This window comes from Bos mutus, chromosome 3 (genome assembly GCF_027580195.1).
Source record: "Bos mutus isolate GX-2022 chromosome 3, NWIPB_WYAK_1.1, whole genome shotgun sequence".
Classification (NCBI taxonomy): domain Eukaryota; kingdom Metazoa; phylum Chordata; class Mammalia; order Artiodactyla; family Bovidae; genus Bos; species Bos mutus.
The window spans coordinates 80,783,466-80,802,359 of NC_091619.1; the positions used below are offsets into that span (position 1 = coordinate 80,783,466).

General features: G+C 36.2%; 1 protein-coding gene across 7 annotated transcripts in view; it reads left to right on the forward strand.

Annotated features, from left to right (window-relative positions):
- Positions 1-18,894, forward strand: part of DOCK7 (dedicator of cytokinesis 7) — a 191,867-nt gene that overhangs the window by 22,314 nt on the left and 150,659 nt on the right. For all 7 annotated transcript variants that reach the window (XM_070367925.1, XM_070367924.1, XM_070367918.1 and 4 more), the window contains exons 2-7: positions 4,598-4,703; positions 13,799-13,974; positions 14,150-14,218; positions 17,378-17,507; positions 17,602-17,814; positions 18,133-18,218. In XM_070367925.1, coding sequence (XP_070224026.1) covers positions 4,598-4,703; positions 13,799-13,974; positions 14,150-14,218; positions 17,378-17,507; positions 17,602-17,814; positions 18,133-18,218 — 780 coding nt within the window. The remainder of the gene's footprint in view (positions 1-4,597; positions 4,704-13,798; positions 13,975-14,149; positions 14,219-17,377; positions 17,508-17,601; positions 17,815-18,132; positions 18,219-18,894) is intronic.

An 18,894-nucleotide genomic window follows, 5' to 3' on the forward strand; every position in this document is an offset into this window, starting at 1 on the left:
TGAATTATGTAATACCTTGTCCATGTTCAAATTTCTCATTATCCTTAGAAATATCTTGGTCAAACCAGGATCCAGTTAAGAACTATTCATTGTATTTGGTTATATTTAAGTCTTTCTTTCTCTTTTTGAATAGACTTTAATTTTTAGCCTTATGTCTTTTTTGTGCTAAAGCTTAGCCCACTGTGTTTATTTATTCATCACATTGACTTGTTAAAGAGACACGACTTTTCTTTTGTTTTTTGTCTGATTGCCTTTTTTGGTATTGTTAATACTGTTCTCTGTATTTTTTGTGATCTAGATATTAGATATACAGGTTTGTTTTTGCTTGTTTTTAAACCTTTAATTTTATATTGGTGTATTTCTTTGGAAGGAATGATGCTAAAGCTGAAACTCCAGTACTTTGGCCACCTCATGCAAAGAGTTGACTCATTGGAAAAGACTCTGATGCTGGGAGGGATTGGGGCAGGAGGAAAAAGGGACGACAGAGGATGATATGGCTGGATGGCATCACTGACTCGATGGACGTGAGTCTGAGTGAACTCCGGCAGATGGTGATGGACAGGGAGGCCTGGCGTGGTGCGATTCATGGGGTCGCAAAGAGTCGGACAGGACTGAGCGACTGAACTGAACTGAACTGATAGTTGACTAACAGTGTTATGTTAGTCATTTTAAATATAGCAGTGTATATGTCAATTCCAAACTCCCTAACTATCCCTTCCTACCCCATCCTCCCCTGATAACCGTACACACACACACACACACACACACACACACACAAATGAACTTATTACAAAGCAGAAATAGACTCACAGATTTAAAAAGTAAACTTATGGTTATATTGGACAAATTTGGCACAAATACTTGGAAAGTGATACAGTGTTGCATTTGTTTATTTATTTTTGCCTCTTTTTGTCTTTAATAGGAACTATACACAATGGTCCAACTATGATTCAGCCTGTTGGTTATCAGTCTTGGACTTGTATAGTCACAGCATTGGAGTATCATCTGTTCTTACCTTTTTTCTTTTGGGGCTTTTTAGCTAGCCCTTTTGCCTTGTCTTTGATATGTTCCCTTACCTGGTATATTCCATGGTATATTCCCTTACACTTCTTCCCTGAGTTCTGTCTTCAATGTAAACAGTATCAGTTCCAAGAGATATTATTCTTATTTGACCTATTACATTGCAGACTTTTTTTTTTTTTTTTAAACTTTATAGGAGTAGCTCAACTAACTTCTTTTGTTTTAGTCTAAACTCTCCTTTGGTTTCCCAGGTGGCTCAGTGGTAAAGAATCCGCCTGCCATCTTCACCTGGGCATTTCCTCTGGACCCATGAAGAATGAGTAGAGATGAGAGAGGCCCAGATTAGGCTTGAGACATTTGGAAATCATGGTTGATGGGGCATCTGAAAGTGGGATGAGGTTAGATGAAATGCTACATGCAACATAATTTTCCCTCAGAATGTGAACGCTTTGTCATTTCTAATGTCTCGTGATGAATGGTCTTAGTGAGTGCATTTTTTTTTTTTTTGTAGAAACTGTAATGTGTGTTGACATAGTAAGGGAGTTTGTGGAGCTGGGGAGAGTTGGTAAGGAGATAAATAGGTCAAATATTGGATCATGTTCTTCAGGGAGGGGAAGAAGATATTCTGCTATTATAATTTAAGAGCATAAGTAACTGTGGGATTTTTGACCTCTTTCCACTTTGCTGTTGATGTTAATAGCTTATTAGAAGTAAAAAGACTTCTTTGTATTGCTTTACTATATGAGCTACGTTAGAAATAGGAAAAATTATCACAAAAGTAATCTATGATAAAGGCTTTTAACTGATACCAGGAACTATATTTATTACAGTACTTGTCATGCATACTTTGGACCATGGTGTAGTTACGAGAGGCTTTTCTGTTTGGGAAAATTTCCTCAATTACCGTTGAGGAAATCTTTTCATGTAGAGGGTCTTAATATAAATACATCCTTTGCTGGGTGGCAGATATTTTTATTACCATTATAGCTCAGTTTGGAAATGGTTCTTATTTTAAAAATTTTTGCTGGTTTTCTCTTTGGGGGAAATCATGTCTTGTACAAATAAGACAAATATTTGTAATGTGGAGATTAATGTCTCTCTGGAGATTGCATGTCTCTGTTATTAAGCAAAAGATTGTCTCTTTTGGAAGTAATATTTTAAGTTTTGTTTCATTTTTTACCATTTTTGTGAAATCAGAGTATGTCTTTCAGTTAATTGATGGTGTAATGGTTAATTAACGACGCTTTTCTTTCTTAGCTGTACCTGAAGTAACAGCAAGCCTTAACAATTAGTGAGATCTTGACCTTGATGAAATACAGCAGTTTACAATTCAGATTACTCATGGTTTAGCCACAGAAACACTGAAAAACAGAAACACTCAAGTTGTGTTGAGGTTGGTAGACTGAGTTAAGTAGCACTGAGGAAGGTAGAGATATAATATTTGTTCTCTGCCTCTCTCTCTCTCTTTAAAGGCATTTTCATATTTTCGTTTCAGTCTTGACAACCCAACAGGAGATTGTAAGGCCTTTAAACTAAACCTGATGAACATTCACAGTGGATAGGTGTCATTAAAAGACCTAAGGGGAGCCATAAACTGAAGTAAATGTTCCTGTCCTCTCACATCCGGTGCTTTACAGACTTTGCCCTTTGCCCTCTCCTCGATCAGTATTCTCCTTCAAAGGTTACCTTTTCTCTTTAGCTTTCATCTCTAACCTCTAAAGGTTTCTTCATGCTCTTTTCTTCCTCCCTTGTCTGTTGTCAGTCTTTTTTATTCATTTGCTTTTAAAAAAAAAAAAAAAAAACTAAGACTTTTTGGGGACAAGTTTTAGATTTAAAGAAAAGTGGAAAGTGAAGAGATCACCCATGTTTATACCCCAACCAAGTATCCCCTATTATTAACATCTTGGATTAATGTGAAACCTTTGTTATAATAGATAAGCCAATACTAATACATTATTATTAGTTAAAGTCCAAAAATTACATTGGGTTTACTCTTTGTGTTATTCATTCTTTAGGTTTTGACAAATGTACAGTATATGTGTCTATTATAATAGTGTCATAGAGAATAGTTTCATTGCCCTAAAAACCTCCTGGGCATTACTTATTCCTCTCTCCCTTTTCCTTCCTCCTACAGCCCCTGGCAACCGCTGTTTTTGGTTTTTTTCTCTTCTCCATACTTTTGTTTTTTCCAGAATGTCATGTAGGTGGAATCATACAGTACCTTGTCTCTTTCGCTTAGCAATATTCTCTTAGGGTTCTTCCATGTCTCATCTCTTTGGCTTGCTAGCACATTTTTTTTTTTTTTTTTTAGTTGCTGAATAGTATTCCATTGTGTGAATGTACTACAGTTTGTTTACCCTTTTACCTGTTGAATAAGCTTCCAACTTTTGGCAATTAAAAATAACAAATTAACTTTTTATGAAACACAAATATGATCTAAAGTACTTCAAGTAAAGAAAAAGTTGAGCTAATTCAGTACCTTGAGCCTTAAAAAATAACTCTTTTACCTTTGTATCAAAAATTTCTAATTGAGTAGTCAGCTCCTAACAGTGCTCAAGAGGTATGTGTAGAGTGGTTGAATATGAAAAAGGTAAGGAAGTATGGAAGAGAAGAGGCTAAAGACTATATCATATAATATTCAGATAATTTTTGGAAAATGAGATTGTCTAGAAATTCAGCTGGAAATTTGAATGGGCACTAAGATGTTTAGGGCTCTGAATTCAACCGTTAATTTGAGAACACTCCAGAACAAAAGTATCATCAAGCTGGCCCAGAGGTGAATAAACATTTCTCTGTTTTAAGTGCCACATGCCAAATATTTTAGGGAAAATAGCAGTAAATGAAACTGTTGCCTCTGTTTATATAGGGCATACATGAATGTGGAAAAAATAACTAGGAAGGAGAAAAATGCGAGTTAGGTTATGATGAATGCTCTGAGTTTTAAAGAAGGATATTATTTTAGCTGTGGTGAGTTAAGAAGCTTTTATGGAAGTCTTGCCATTTGAGTTTTACCTTTAAAATAGTTGAGTTGAATTTGCGGATACAGGAGAGAAACAGCATTCTAGGATGCAATTTATGTTCATTGAGAAGAATTTGAGATAGAATATAAAAGCTGAAGAGGTGATTAGGGTCGAAGTATAGAAAGCCATTAATACCAGAGTATGCAGACAGTTTTTATTAGTTAAGTAAAAATAGGGAATAATTTTATGGGCCATGAATATTGTTTATAAAGTATTTTAGAATTAATTTTATATCCTTAAAATTTATATACTTTATAATATATACTTCTTATAGCTTTCAGCTCTGTCATAAGCCAAAATATTTCCCTGAAATGTCATATACAAAAAGAAGCCTTATGTAAGTTGACTGTCAGTTTTGTACCCTGCATCAGCATTATAAAGACGTTCTACTATAATTATAAGTAGTATTTACTAAATTAGCTTATAAATTTATAACCTTACTGATATGCTGAGATTTTGTTGTTCTTTAAATGAACTTTTAATATATTTAGCTTTCTACCATTTTAAATTAAGCTGATTTCTTTTTGCAAACAATGTATTTGCTTTTTTTGTTGCAGAACTGTGGCTGCTGAAGTCAGGAAGCAGATCTCTGGACAGTATAGTGGCTCTCCCCAGCTGCTCAAAAACCTCAACATTGTTGGCAATATATCTCATCATACCACAGTAAGTAATGTGTTTAAGATATGGTATGTTACAGTTACATTCTGACTAGGCCATGAAAAACAGTGGAAAGATAAGAGCCAGGCCTTTGACTGTGTGGATCACAACAAACTGGAAAATTCTGACAGAGATGGCAATACCAGACCACCTGACCTGCATCCTGAGAAATCTGTATGCAGGTCAAGAAGCAACAGTTAGAACTGGGCATGAAACAACAGACTGGTTCCAAATTGGGAAAGGAGTATGTCAAGGCTGTATATTGTCACCCTGCTTATTTAACTTATATGCAAAGTACATCATGCAAAATGCCACGCTGGATGAAGCACAAGCTGGACTCAAGATTGCCAGGAGAAATATCAATAACCTCAAATATGCAGATGACACCACCCTTATGGCAGAAAGTGAAGAGGAACTAAAGAGCTTCTTGATGAAAGTGAAAGAGCAGAGTGAAAAAGCTGGCTTAAAACTCAGCATTCAAAAAATGAAGATCATGGCATCTGGTCCCATCACTGCATGGCAAATAGATGGAGAAACAATGGAAACAGTGGCAGACTTTATTTTCTTGGGCTCCAAAGTCATGGCAGGTGGTGACTGCCACCATGAAATTAAAAGATGCTTGTTCCTTGGAAGAAAAGCTATGACCAACCTAGACTGCATATTAAAAAGCAGAGCCATTGCTTTGCCAACAAAGGTCCATCTAGTCAAAAGCTATGGTTTTTCCAGTATTCATGTATGGATATGAGAGTTGGACTATAAAGAAAGCTGAGTGCTGAAGAATTGATGCTTTTGAGCTGTGGTGTTGGAGAAGACTCTTGAGAGTCCCTTGGACTGCAAGATAAAACCAGTCCATCCTAAAGGAAATCAGTCCTGAATATTCATTGAAAGTACTGATGTTGAAGCTCCAATACTTTGGCCACCTGATGTGAAGAACTGACTCATTTGAAAAGACCCTGATGCTGGGAAAGATTGAAGGCAGGAAGATAAGGGGACAACAGAGGATGAGATGGTTGGATGGCATCACTAACTCAATGGACATGAGTTTGAGCAAGCTCCGGGAGTTGATGATGGACAGAGAAGCCTGGCGTGCTGCAGTCCATGGGGTCGCAAAGAGTTGGACACAACTGAACGACTGAACTGAAGTGCCAGGAAATTGGGTTCCATCATTAGTATCACTAACAACCTTATTGGTTGCTACCTCACTTTTTCCTGAAACTTGAAATATCACACAACAGGGGAGTGTTGGGAGGTGTTACAGAAGTGTTGATTTCCTAATCAACTGCAAAACTTTATATTCAGGATTTAATCAACTCTGGAATTGTATAAATAGAATTTCTCAGACCCAAGGTGGATTCATACATGAAAATTCAGGAATCTTTTCTAGGAATAATAGGTACTGAAGTAGTGAAAGTAAGTCATTTGGTTGTGTCTGACTCTTTGTGAGCCCATGGACTGTAGCCTGCCAGGCTTCTCTGTCCATAGGGTTCTTCAGGCAAGGATACTGGAGCGGGTTGCCATTCCCTTCTCCAGGGCATCTTCCCGAGCCAGGGATCAAACGTGTGTCTCCCACATTGCGGGCAGATTCTTTACTCTCTGAGCCACCAGGGAAGCCCCAATAGATACTGAAGTAAGTGTTATATAATTGTGTAGATTCATAGTATTATCTATCTCCTTCAATAGAAAGGAATATATAGTTTTGAATTATTGCTTTTAAGCCAGGAGCTGTGTCAGAGATATAAATATATGTTTGTTTTTTTTTTTAATTCAAGAGGCTGGCATGAGGATAATCAATTTTAATTAAAAAAAAAACCCTGATACTTAGTTGTAGTAGGAATATGAATTAAAAACATGCTCCATTTGTCAAAAACTGAAAAAGTAGTTAAGAGTGAGTTGGGTAGAGTTATATTAACACTTTCTTTTTATCTGTGAAATAGTACCAATTATTGAACAAACATGGTATGCCAGAGCATAGTAGTTTAAATGGCTTGTGGTGACATGTTTATAATGTTTGTTATTAAATTTTAAGATATGAAGTTTACTTTTAACAGCAGTAACATACTGATGGGAGCAAGTTTATAATATGTAGATTTCTGGATGATTTCAGTGTGCACAGAGATGGTCCTTCTAATACCCTATTGAGTGTCTTGAACTCCTCTTTTCAACTGATTTCCTGTGTTGTGTGTTACACCTTCACTGTTCATTTCCATAGTTACCCCTGGATTTGGTCTTTATGAATGACTAAGCCTTATGTACTCTCAGTTCCACAATTCTTATTCTCTGACCACCGCTGCTTCTTTCTCTTGCGCTCTTATTCTGGTGCTCTGACTTCAACTGATCCTGCTAACGCTTTTAGGTCCTTCACTCCTTGATGTTCTTTTTTTCTTCTCCTTACCAAACTTAAATTATTTGTTGAAATTTATAATTACTCTTTTGCATATACCATTGATTTCCTTAACTTCTCATGTCATTGGCACTACCTCAGCACTGTTTAAACCCAACCTTCTGCTTACTTCATGTCAGCACTCATGCAGCTGGGCGTGGCTGGAGAAAAATACACAGGTCTCACTGACTGGTCTCACTTTACATATCTGACCACTAATGCATGAAGACTTCTACATTGCTTAAACTAAAAATATTTTATTTTCCTAGTCTGTTCATTCTCCTGCTGTTTTAGTTGACTGATTTCATGCCTCCTACTCTTCCCTTAAAATCCTAATTGCTCTTCTCTATTTTCAGTCTTAGGATGACCTGGCTTCCTGTTTCACTGAGAAAATTGAAGCAGTCAGGGGCATCCACATACTCCTATCACCACGTGATCCACCTTTTACCTTCTGTACCTGTATTGTCTGTCTGTTCACCAGTTGCTCTAGATAAACCACTAGGGAGCTAGATCCCAACTCCTCTGTTACTAAAATGCAGTACTTTAGTAATTCTCCCTGCTCTTTTATGGCATTACTTTTACTGTTTACTGGATCATTACATTCCCATCAGTCTACAAACATGCAGATGTGCTGCTGTTTCTCCCATTTAAAAGAATTCTTTTTTTGCCCCACTTTTCCATCAGTCTCCCGTTTTCAGTATTTCTTTGCTCTTCTTTGCAACAGAATTCCTTCAAAGCGTTGTCAGAGCTTGCTGACTTCAATTTCTCTTCTTATATTCTTTCTGAGAAAGCTCTTTTCAAGTTATGGGAATCTTCAAACATACACAGAAGTAGAAGACAAGTGAAAACATTGACTTTTTTTTTTAATTTAGCCACAATGCTGTTATCACACAACAAAATAGACAGTCTGTAATTCTTTGGTGTCATCTATTATCCAGTGCATGTTAAATTTTCTCAATTATTTCACTTGTCTTTTTGTAGTTGATTTATTCAAATCAGGATCAAACAAAATCCACAGATGGAATTTGGTCTTAGATCACTTGCATTTAAAAAAAGAGGGTAGTTTCTCCTTCCTCTTTTTTTTTTTAAATTGAAATAGGGCTGATTTATAATACTAAATAAGTTTCATGTGTATAACACAGTGTTTCACTATCTTTAATGGTTGTACTATTTATAGCTATTATAAAAATTGACTCTGTTCCCTTTGCTGTATAGTATATTCTTACAGCTTATTTATTTTATAATAGTAATTTATTTATTTTGGGCTGTGCTGGGTCTTTGTTGCTGTGTGGGTGTTTCTCTAGTTTCTTGAGCAGGGGCTGCTCTCTAGTTACAGTGCAGGGCTTCTTGTTGCAGAACACGGGCTCTCAGCTGTGTGGGCTTCAGTAGCTGGGGCACGTGAGCTCAGTGGTTGTACCTCCTGTGCTCTGGAGCAGTGGCTCAGTCGTGGTGGTGCACAGGCTTAGTTGCTTTGCAGCATGTGGGATCTTCCAGATCAGGGATTGAACACATGTCTTCTGCATGTCTTCTGCATTACCACTGGGCCACCAGGGAAGCCTTATAATAGTGATTTTACTTCTTAATCTCCTACCTCTTTCTTGGTTCTGTTTCCCCACTGGTAATACTGGTTTATTCTTTATATCTGTGAGTCTGTTTTTTTTTTTTTTTTTTATTGTTGTTATATTCTTTAGTCTGTTTTGTTTTATAGATTCTGCATATCTGTGATATTGTAAAATATTTGTCTTTTTCTGTCTGATGTATTTCACTAAGCATAATATCCTCCAACATATGGTTGGAAGAATATTAGATCACCATATGAACAGCATATGGTGATCTAATATTCTGCAAGGATGCCAAGAGCATCCAATGGCGAAATGATAGTCTGTTTAATAAATGGTGCTGAGAAAGCTAAATAGACACATGCAGAGCAATGAAATTGGTCCCATATCTTACACCACTCACAAAAATTAACTTGAAATGGATCAAAGTCTTAAACAAAAGAGATAGTATAAAACTCCTAGAAGAAAATGTAGAGAAAAAGCTCCTTGATTTTGGTCTTAGAAAAGATTTTTTTTTTGGATATAATACCTAAAGCACAAACATCAAGAGCAAAAGTCAACAAATTGTTGACTTTAAATGTCAAATTGTCAAATTTAAATGCTTTTGCACAGCTAAAGAAACAATTAACAAAAGGCATCCTATGAGAATTCCAGGAAAATATCTACTTCTGTTTCATTGATTATGCTAAAGCCTTTGACTGTGTGGATCACAACAAACTGTGGCAAATGCTTTAAGAGATGGGAATACCAGACCACCTTACCTGCCTCCTGTGAAATCTGTATGCAGGTCAAGAAGCAATAGTTAGTACTGGACATGTCAAGTCTCTATATTGTCATCCTGCTTATTGAACATATATGCAGAGTACATTGTGTGAAATGCCATGCTGGATGAAGTGCAAGCTGGAATCAAGATTGCCAGGAAAAATATCAATAACCTCAGATATGCAGATGACACTACCTTAGTGAAGAGAAACTAAAGACCTTCTTGATGAAGGTGAAAAAGGAGAGTGAAAAAGCTGGCTTAAAACTCAACATTCAGAAGACAAAGATCATGGCATTCAGTCCCATCACTGCGTGGCAAATAGATGGGGAAACAATGGAAACAGTGAAAGACTTTATTTTCTTGGGCTCCAAAATCACAGCAGATGGTGATTGCAGTCATGAAATTGAAAGATGCTTGCTCCTTGGAAGAAAAGCTATGAGCAACCTAGATAGCATATTAAAAAGCAGAGACATTACTTTGCCAACAAAGGTCTGTCTAGTCAAAGTTATGGTTTTTCCAGTGGTCATGTATGGATGAGAGAGTTGGACCATAAGGAAGGCTGAGCGCCGAAGAATTGATGCTTTTGAACTGTGGTGTTGGAGAAGATTCTTGAGAGTCCCTTGAACAGCAAGGAGATCAAACCAGTCAATCCTAAAGGAAATCAACACTGACTATTCATTGAAAGGAAGCTCTAATACTTTGGCCACATGATGTGAAGAGCTGACTCATTAGAAAAGACCCTGATGCTGAGAGAGATTGAAGACAGGAGAAGGGGACCACAGAGGACAAGATGACATCACTGACTCAATGGACATGAGTTTGAGCAGGATCTGGGAAATAGTGAAAGACAGGGAAGTCTGGCGTGCTGCAGTCCATGGGGTCTCAAGGTGTCGGGCATATCTGAGTGACTGAATAACAACAACAGTGGGAACAAAATTTTGCAAAATATATTTCAGATAAGAGGGGTAATATCCAAAATATATAAAGAGCTCATGCAACTTAACAGCAAAAAGGCAATCCAATTAAAAATGGGCAGAAGAACTAAATGGACATTTTTTTCCAAAGAAGTCATCCAGATGACCAACAGATACATGAAAAGGTGCTCAACATCACTAATCGTCAAGGAAATGGAAATTAAAACCACGATGAGAGTATTTCCTCATACCTGTTAGAATGGTTATCATCAAGAAGTGCACATGACTGAAGCGGCTTAGCAGCAGCATCAAAAATGATAAGGTTGATCAACCTTGATGTTGTTTATCATCAAGTGATAGTAAATGCTGGCAAGGATATGGAGAAAATTTGAGCACTGTTGGTGGGAATGTAAAGTGGTATAGCCACTGGGGAAAACAGTATAGAGGTTCCTCAAAAAGCCATATGATCTAGCAGTTCCACTTCTGGGTATTTATCTGAAGAAATGAAAACTCTAATTCAAGAAGGTACACCCCAGTGTTCCTGGCAACATTACTGACAGTAGCCAATATATAGAAGCAACCTGAATGCCCATTAACAGGTGAATGGATAAAGATGTAGTGTATCTATACAGTAGAATACTACTCCCTCCCCCAACTCTTAAGTTTGTTTTTGTGCCATTGACTTGTTGAGGAAATTGGATTAGTTGTCTTACAATTTCCTGCCTTTTGGATTTTATGTATAGTTCCTTGTAGACTTGTTTTTCTATTTCCTGTATTTCCTGTAACTGATTAGATTCTGATTCAACTTTTTTGAAATTTCTTCCTTGTATACTTGTTTTTCCTATCTTCTATATTTTCTGTGTATGATTAGATGGTTTCAATTTTTTTAATGGCTTTAAATTGAGATTTATTTCACATAACCATACAGTTCACCCATTTAATTTATGGTTCAGTGGATTTAATATATTCACAGATATGTGCAACCATCATAACGGTCAATTTAAAACATTTTCATTACCTCAAAAATAAATCTTTGGCTATCTCCCTTTAATTAACCCCCCTTCCCTGTAGCCCGAAATAACCACTAATCAAATACAAGAATTTTGATGGTATACCTGAAGAGTTTGAAAGAGACCTTAACACTAAACACGTCAGTCACAATTGCAGTACAGTGACTGTTGAAGGAAGACAGTGTCTCACATCGCCTGTGAGAGATTCTAGTGCTTCACGGTTGCTTCTTGTTGTCACCCTTTAACCCTGCTTACTGTCTAGTCACTTTCTATTATAAAATCATTTTTCAGTCTCCTGCCTTGGATCTGTAAATACAGGATCTTTCTTTGGAGTCTTGTAAAATAATATGTAGTTGTAAGCATCTTATCACTACATCCGAAAACTCGCCCAGGCAGTTGCCTCTGATGGGAGGCAGGGAGAGTGGAGACAGTGGTAGCAAACATATACTTACTTCCTTGTTCCAAGTCTAGCTAACAGTACACCTAGAAAACCAGTGACTTTCATTGTGACTTTGGTAAACAAGATCATTTATCTTCTCTGTCATTTAGTGTTGAGAGTCTCTTCAATAAGTAGTGCTAGGAAAATTGGACAGCTACATGCAAAAGAATGAAATCAGAATACTTCCTAACACCATACACAAAGATAAACTCAGAATGGATCAAAGACCTAAATATAAACCTCTGCCTACTTCTATATTCTGAAGATATTCGATTTTCTTCTAGCAGCTTTGTAGTTTTAGCATTTATGTCTGTATCTATGATCCATCTCAGTTTTTGTACATGTTGTGATATAAGAATTGAGGTTCATTCCCCACCCCCCCACCCCCATATAGTTATCCAGCTTTTCCAACAACAGTAATTGAAAAAGATTTCCCTTTCCTTGATGAATTGCTTCTTTGCTTCTAGAAAGAATGTCATGATAGTATATTTATGTTCTTGATGAGATAGTGAGATAGAATGCTTATGAGAGAAAACCATGAATTTTAGACTTTGAAGACTCAGTTTGATATTTTGCTCCATCATTTTGTGGCTGTTATTTCCAGAAGTTAACTTCTTTGACCACAATTGCCTTTATTTGTAGAACTGAAATAGTAATTATCTCTAACTTAACAAGATTTAGGGGCGGTATAAATGAGAAAACACATAAAGATAATGACGATAATTGTTACTATCTTTTGAGTGTTTATGATATTATAGTTATTCAGTATTTTACTTCATATCTTTAAAATGTTGTTTTAACAACTCTGTTTAGTTGTTCAGTCCAGAGAAGTTTAGATTAAAGCACCTTCTTTGTAGTAATGTGAACTTGCATGGTAGCAAGTCGCAGTATTTTTTACCCAATTGAATATCTTGAAAAATAACATATTCTTATTTTCATTGATCTACAGCTGCACAATTTTTACGTTAATATATGAAAATATAAGATCCTTTATAGTTTTGCTTAAATAATTTTTCTTTCTTGAATTAGACAAGAAGTAGAATACCTTATCAAAAACTATTATTTCAGCTTGGCTAAGGAATGCCACAAATACTCTGTTATCGCTAATAATACTTTTAATATGGTCTGTGTTAATTTCTTTGGGTGCTGTAACAAATTACTGCAAGCTAGGTGGCTTAAAACAACAGAAATGTACTCTCTCACAGTTCTGGAGTCCAGAAGTTTCGAATCAGTATCAATGGGTAGAAATCAGAGTATTGGCAAGGTCACATTTTCTTCAGAGGCTCCTTTTAGTATTTTTTTATTGCTTCTTCCAGATTCTGATGGCTGCTTGTGGCTATATCACTTCTATCATGAAATCGAGACTCTTCAAATCTCTCTTTTCTGTTTCTTCATATGGTTTTCCCTTTGGTGTGGGCCATATCTCCCTCTGACTTCATATAAGGACATATATGATTGCCTTTTGGACCCACTCAGATAATCCAGGATAATGTCCCTATTTTAAGATCCTTAATGGTATCTTCAAACAGTGTTTTATTTTGTATTTTATTTATCTGTTTATTTTGACATTTAAGGTTCATGGATTGGGCTGTGGCGATCTTTGTAGGGCCATTTTTCAGCCTACCGCAGTATGTTGCATGTTTTTACCAGAGTGATCAGCAGTAACAATAAAGACACCATTAAGAAACTTAGAAATGAAAATTCCAAATTATAAAAAAGAATTCCTTCAATGAGCATTTTGTCATTGTTAAGTATTATAAACCTGTTAATTATCTTACTGTTTTTATGTGGGAGTTAAGGGCAAAATCGAAGCAAGAAGATCAAAAGAGAGTTTGACCCAAGCACAAAGAACTATAGGAAGGCCAACACCTGTGATTTCTTTAGTGCATCTGGCTGAATATCTGTTGACATTTTAGAGATAACTGGAGAAAAATATATTTTTTAAAATAATAAATCTCCTTTATTTAAAGTTTTAAAATTCTTGTATCCACCTGTTCCTTTCTACCCACCTCTGTCACCTACCCCTCTTTATAAAGGTGCCGCTTACTGAAGCAGTGGACCCAGTGGATTTGGAAGATTACCTCCTTACTCATCCTTTAGCTGTGGATTCTGGACCTTTAAGGGATTTGGTTGAATTCCCTCCAGATGATATTGAAGTGGTTTATAGTCCTAGGGACTGTAGAACTCTTGTTTCAGCTGTACCTGAAGAAAGGTAAGGAGACATCTACCTATTTCTGATTTTAGTGTAACTATAAAACAACTGCCTTCCATTATTTTATTTGGATTCTGCTTCTTGTGGTGGTATTCAACAAGAATGCAGCAGCAAAATTCATAAACATCAGTGCTTTCCTGTCTAAATTATAAATATATTTTCTTTTTTAAAACAGTGAAATGGATCCACATGTTAGAGATTGTATTAGAAGTTATACAGAAGACTGGGCAATTGTGATCAGAAAGTAAGTTGTATATTCATCCTGATATTTAAAAATACTGAGCAGGATCTATAAATGGATTAAGGTAGGTTACTCCTAATTATGAGAACTGAAAATTCATTTGAAAAATAGCTGAAAAAGTAATAGAAGAACCTTTGCATATACATATTTCCTCCTTAGAAGTGCCACACTTAGCTTTCTCTTATTTTCCTTATAAAATAATACTTGATGGACATGAGTTTGAGTAAGCTCCGGAAGTTGGTGATGTACAGGGAAGCCTGGAGTTCTGCAGTCCATGGGGTCACAAAGAGTTGGACACGACTGAGCAACTGAACTGAACTGAACTGGGGATAGTACTTCTATTATCACAGATCATTAATAATTACTAATAATATGTAATAATAATGACTTGTAGTATTCTTTTGGGAAATCATGGGTAAATATTGATGAATAATTTATATTTTTCAAATGGATCCAATTTATTGATTGATTAAGTTAAATTTAATAGCTGATGTTCTAGATCAAGCTGTTTGAAAGGTCTCGGCCATTTATTAACCTGCTGAATATTTATAGGTCCTTGACCTGTATATCCAGTCAAGTAAGTATTTGTAAAAATAAGGTATTGCCACAAAATTTGTTCCTAGTGGATGGTGTTTGAAATATCAAGTCAGATGAAGAAATAAAATAAAATTACTTTTCCTTTGCTAACTTGCATAGTGAAGAGGGTCTTTGTGCTGAATGTTGTTGGCCTCATTCTATTTTTCTAAAGGAAGAATAATTACTGCAATAGTGCAAAATTCTGTTAAGACATTACAGTTTTGAGAAATGAAGTTTTCTGTGCTAAATTGTACTAGCAACAGTGATGTGTTCATTGCTTATTGTGTTGCCCTTCTGTCTTATTTCACTGCATTTAATATTGTGCTAAGCATCACTCTTGGGGATACTGCTGACATGCTTTTTAGTTTTAGTGTGACCTAATAAAAGCACAGTCTGCTACCCTTTATAAAGAAGAGCTGTTTTTATGAACTTAGAATTTTGATAAGTATTTCAATAGCCAGATTTTACAGATTACTGAAGAATACTGTTTCTCTGTCAGATAACTCAAAAGTCTTTACATCTGCTTGTATGTTGGAAGCTTATAATCAGAAATGTTAACAAAAAGAGATTAGTTGCAAAATAACCTCATGGAATCTGGAATCTGCTACTTAACTGTAATCATGGGGTTGCTCACCTTGATTTAAGCCAAGAGGGTATGGTAGTTAACATTATATACTGGGCATTTTATTGGGTACTTAATGCTCATTTAAGATTCCAACAGATAAGGTAACTTAGGCTTAGAGTAGTTAAGTAATTTCTTTGAGATCCCATAGCCAAAAAATGGGATCGCTAGGATTAGAACCTAGGGGCATCAGATTCTAATGCATATATTTTTTTCTGTTATAATGGCACCCCACTCCAGTACTCTTGCCTGGAAAATCCCATGGATGGAGGAGCCTGGTGGGCTGCAGTCCATGGAGTCGCTAAGAGTCGGGCACGACTGAGCGACTTCACTTTCACTTTTTCACTTTCATGCATTGGAGAAGGAAATGGCAACCCACTCCAGTGTTCTTGCCTGGAGAATCCCAGGGGCCTGAGAACCTGGTGGGCTGATGTCTATGGGGTCACACAGAGTCGGACACGACTGAAGTGACTTAGCAGCAGCAGCAGATATTATTTTTAGTGGTAAATGGAAGATGAAAGGGATACTTTTGGCAGTCTAAAAGTTTCAAAGTATCCCTGAAATAGAAAAGATAGGTGTCATTGGAAACAATAGAAAACCACAGTACAAAATAATCCAAGGAGAAGATACATGCCCAAGGTTCAATAGAACGTTAGGTTCAGTGAATACAGGCAGTAGAAGGGGGACCTGGGGTAAATGTTGGACATTTGGTTATTTTAAAACCTCCTATGCCTTTATGCATAGACCTGGGAGTAGAAGTATCCCTATTTTAAGAGCACAAATAGTGGGGGCTTGAGAACCTAGTGCTTCCCTGGTGGCTCAAATGGTAAACAATCTATGATTATGCTATGATATGAACATCATATAGCTGCTGTTTCAGTACCTTTAGCAACAAGACACAATGTGACTAATTTGTATCAGGTGTGTTTATTTACTGTGTCATCAATTGACTGATACACCATAATATCCTCTGGTAATTATAATTGTTTATACTTCAATTAAAATTTCCCCCACTGTGACTGTATGAGGTATGGCACGGTAAATGCTCTTGATTGTAGTGTCTCTGATAATCTTGGATATTGGGTTGTTTGGAAAAAAGCTTGTATTAATTTAAGAGTTCTTAGCCTAATATACATATTATATAACAATATATGTTAAGTATATATATATTTATATACACACACACACACACCCCCACAATGGTGTAGATCTTGCTGTTTTTCATTTTAGAAGTCTGAAGCTTTAGGTTGCTTGAGATCTTTTATACATAATGAGATATAGCAAAAATTTTTTTTGGCTGTTTGGAACTTTATGGTTCAATGCTTTCTCTATATTTTGCCTTTTAAAAATTTACACTGTTATGAATGCAGTTTATATTTTCTACTCTTTCATTTTATTTTTAACCTGGCATCCCATCATTTCCTTGTACTGACCAGTTTTCTTAATTGAAAGTACAACTTAAAATACAGTATATCCACAGGATTGTCATGAAAAGAAGGACATTATGATTTACCTCTGGAAACTCATAATCTGCTGTCTAGTTGGATTAAAGGAACTTTGGATGGATGTTTTCTTAAACCTTTGGTTAAATGTTTAATGAGACTCCCCTGGTGGCTCAGACGTTAAGGAGTCCGCCTGTAATGTGGGAGACCCCGGTTCAGTCCTTGGGTCAGGCAGATCCCCTGGAGAAGGAAATGGCAACCCTCTCCAGTATTCTTGCCTGAAAAATTCAATGGATGGAAGAGCCTGGCAGGCTACAGTCCATGGGGTTGCAAAGAGTCGGACATGATTGGGTGACTTCACTTCTTCTTCTTCTTAAATGTTTAATATACTCAAAACTGCCAGAATATATTCTTACTATGTAAAGAAATGGTATGGAGAAGAGTTAGCTTATTATATAATGATGATGAAAATGAAAAATTTTCAGAAAATTGATATTTATTTAACTATTTTATTTTGAATAGATATCATAAACTGGGAACAGGATTTAATCCTAATACATTAGATAAACAGAAAGAAAGGCAAAAAGGTTTGCCGAAGCAGGTGTTTGAATCCGATGAAGCTCCAGATGGCAACAACTACCAGGATGAACAAGTAATACTTTTATTTTTAAATGACTATAAGGCGTTCTTTTGAAATAGTTTATTTTTTATTCATTGGTTAATAAATTTAATGTTTTGCATGGCAGGATGATCTTAAAAGACGTTCAATGTCAATAGACGATACTCCAAGGGGTAGCTGGGCCTGCAGTATTTTTGACTTGAAAAATTCACTTCCTGATGCTTTGCTTCCCAACTTACTTGATCGAACTCCAAATGAAGAAATAGACCGTCAGAATGATGACCAAAGGAAATCAAATCGTCACAAGGAACTCTTTGCCTTGCATCCATCACCAGATGAGGTATAGATATTTGGATAAAGAACCAAAAGATTATAGAGATAGATGTTTTGGGAGTATGAACTGTATATATTAATAGTTTTATGATAAATGTAGGGAATAAAACAATGGAAGTATAGCTATGCTTTTTGTAAATGAAATATAATTGAGCACACTTATAATCTAATGACTTTTGTTTGAGGATAAATAGGCCATTCTTTTCTTTGCATACTTGTGAAGACTTAAAGTAGTAGGTTAATAAGATAAGTTCTTAAACAATAAATTGTCAAGGGTTGAAACATGGTAAGCATGTTCACTTGGGTGCTGCTTGTCAATTTGCAGGAAGAGCCAATAGAACGACTTAGTGTTCCTGATGTGCCCAAAGAACATTTTGGTCAAAGACTTCTTGTAAAATGTTTATCACTCAAGTGAGTATTTATTTTGTTTACTATATAACTTTTCTTTTCTGGAGTAATGTTTTGAGTGCCAGTATAAAAAAATCCTAGTGGATTTTATACTTGTGTTTGTGTCCCTTAGAAAAGTATTGTTCTATACATAATTTTAAATGCTTCCAAGCATTTAACCTTACCTGTGAAGCTGAACTTCAGAGCACTTTTGGCTCACAGGTGAAGATGACTCTTTGCCTCAGTTATATAATTATCTTAAAACTTGAAAAAAAAATTCACTGAAATCTGTAATATTTATCAGACACTGTTCTTGGCTTGAGGAATATCAATAGTATCTTTTTCCTTAGAGTTGATTTTATATTTGTTTCATGGTGTGTATTAAGTTGCTTCAGTAGTGTCCGATTCTTTGTGATGCTGTGAACGGTATCCCTTGGGCTCCTCTGTCCATGGGATTCTCCAGGCAGGAATACTGGAGTGAGTTGCCATCCTTTTCTCCAGGGGATCTTTCCCACTCAGGGATCAAATCCACGTCTCTTGTGTTTCCTGCGTTGGCAGGCTGGTTCTTCACCACTAGCGACACCAGGGGGTGGACTTTTTTTTGAAGCTTTTGAAGTATGTGCTAATAGTTGATTTAGACTGTGGAAGATATTCATGGAAAAGTGTGTTCAAGGAAGATGGGTAGTATAGATGGTATAAC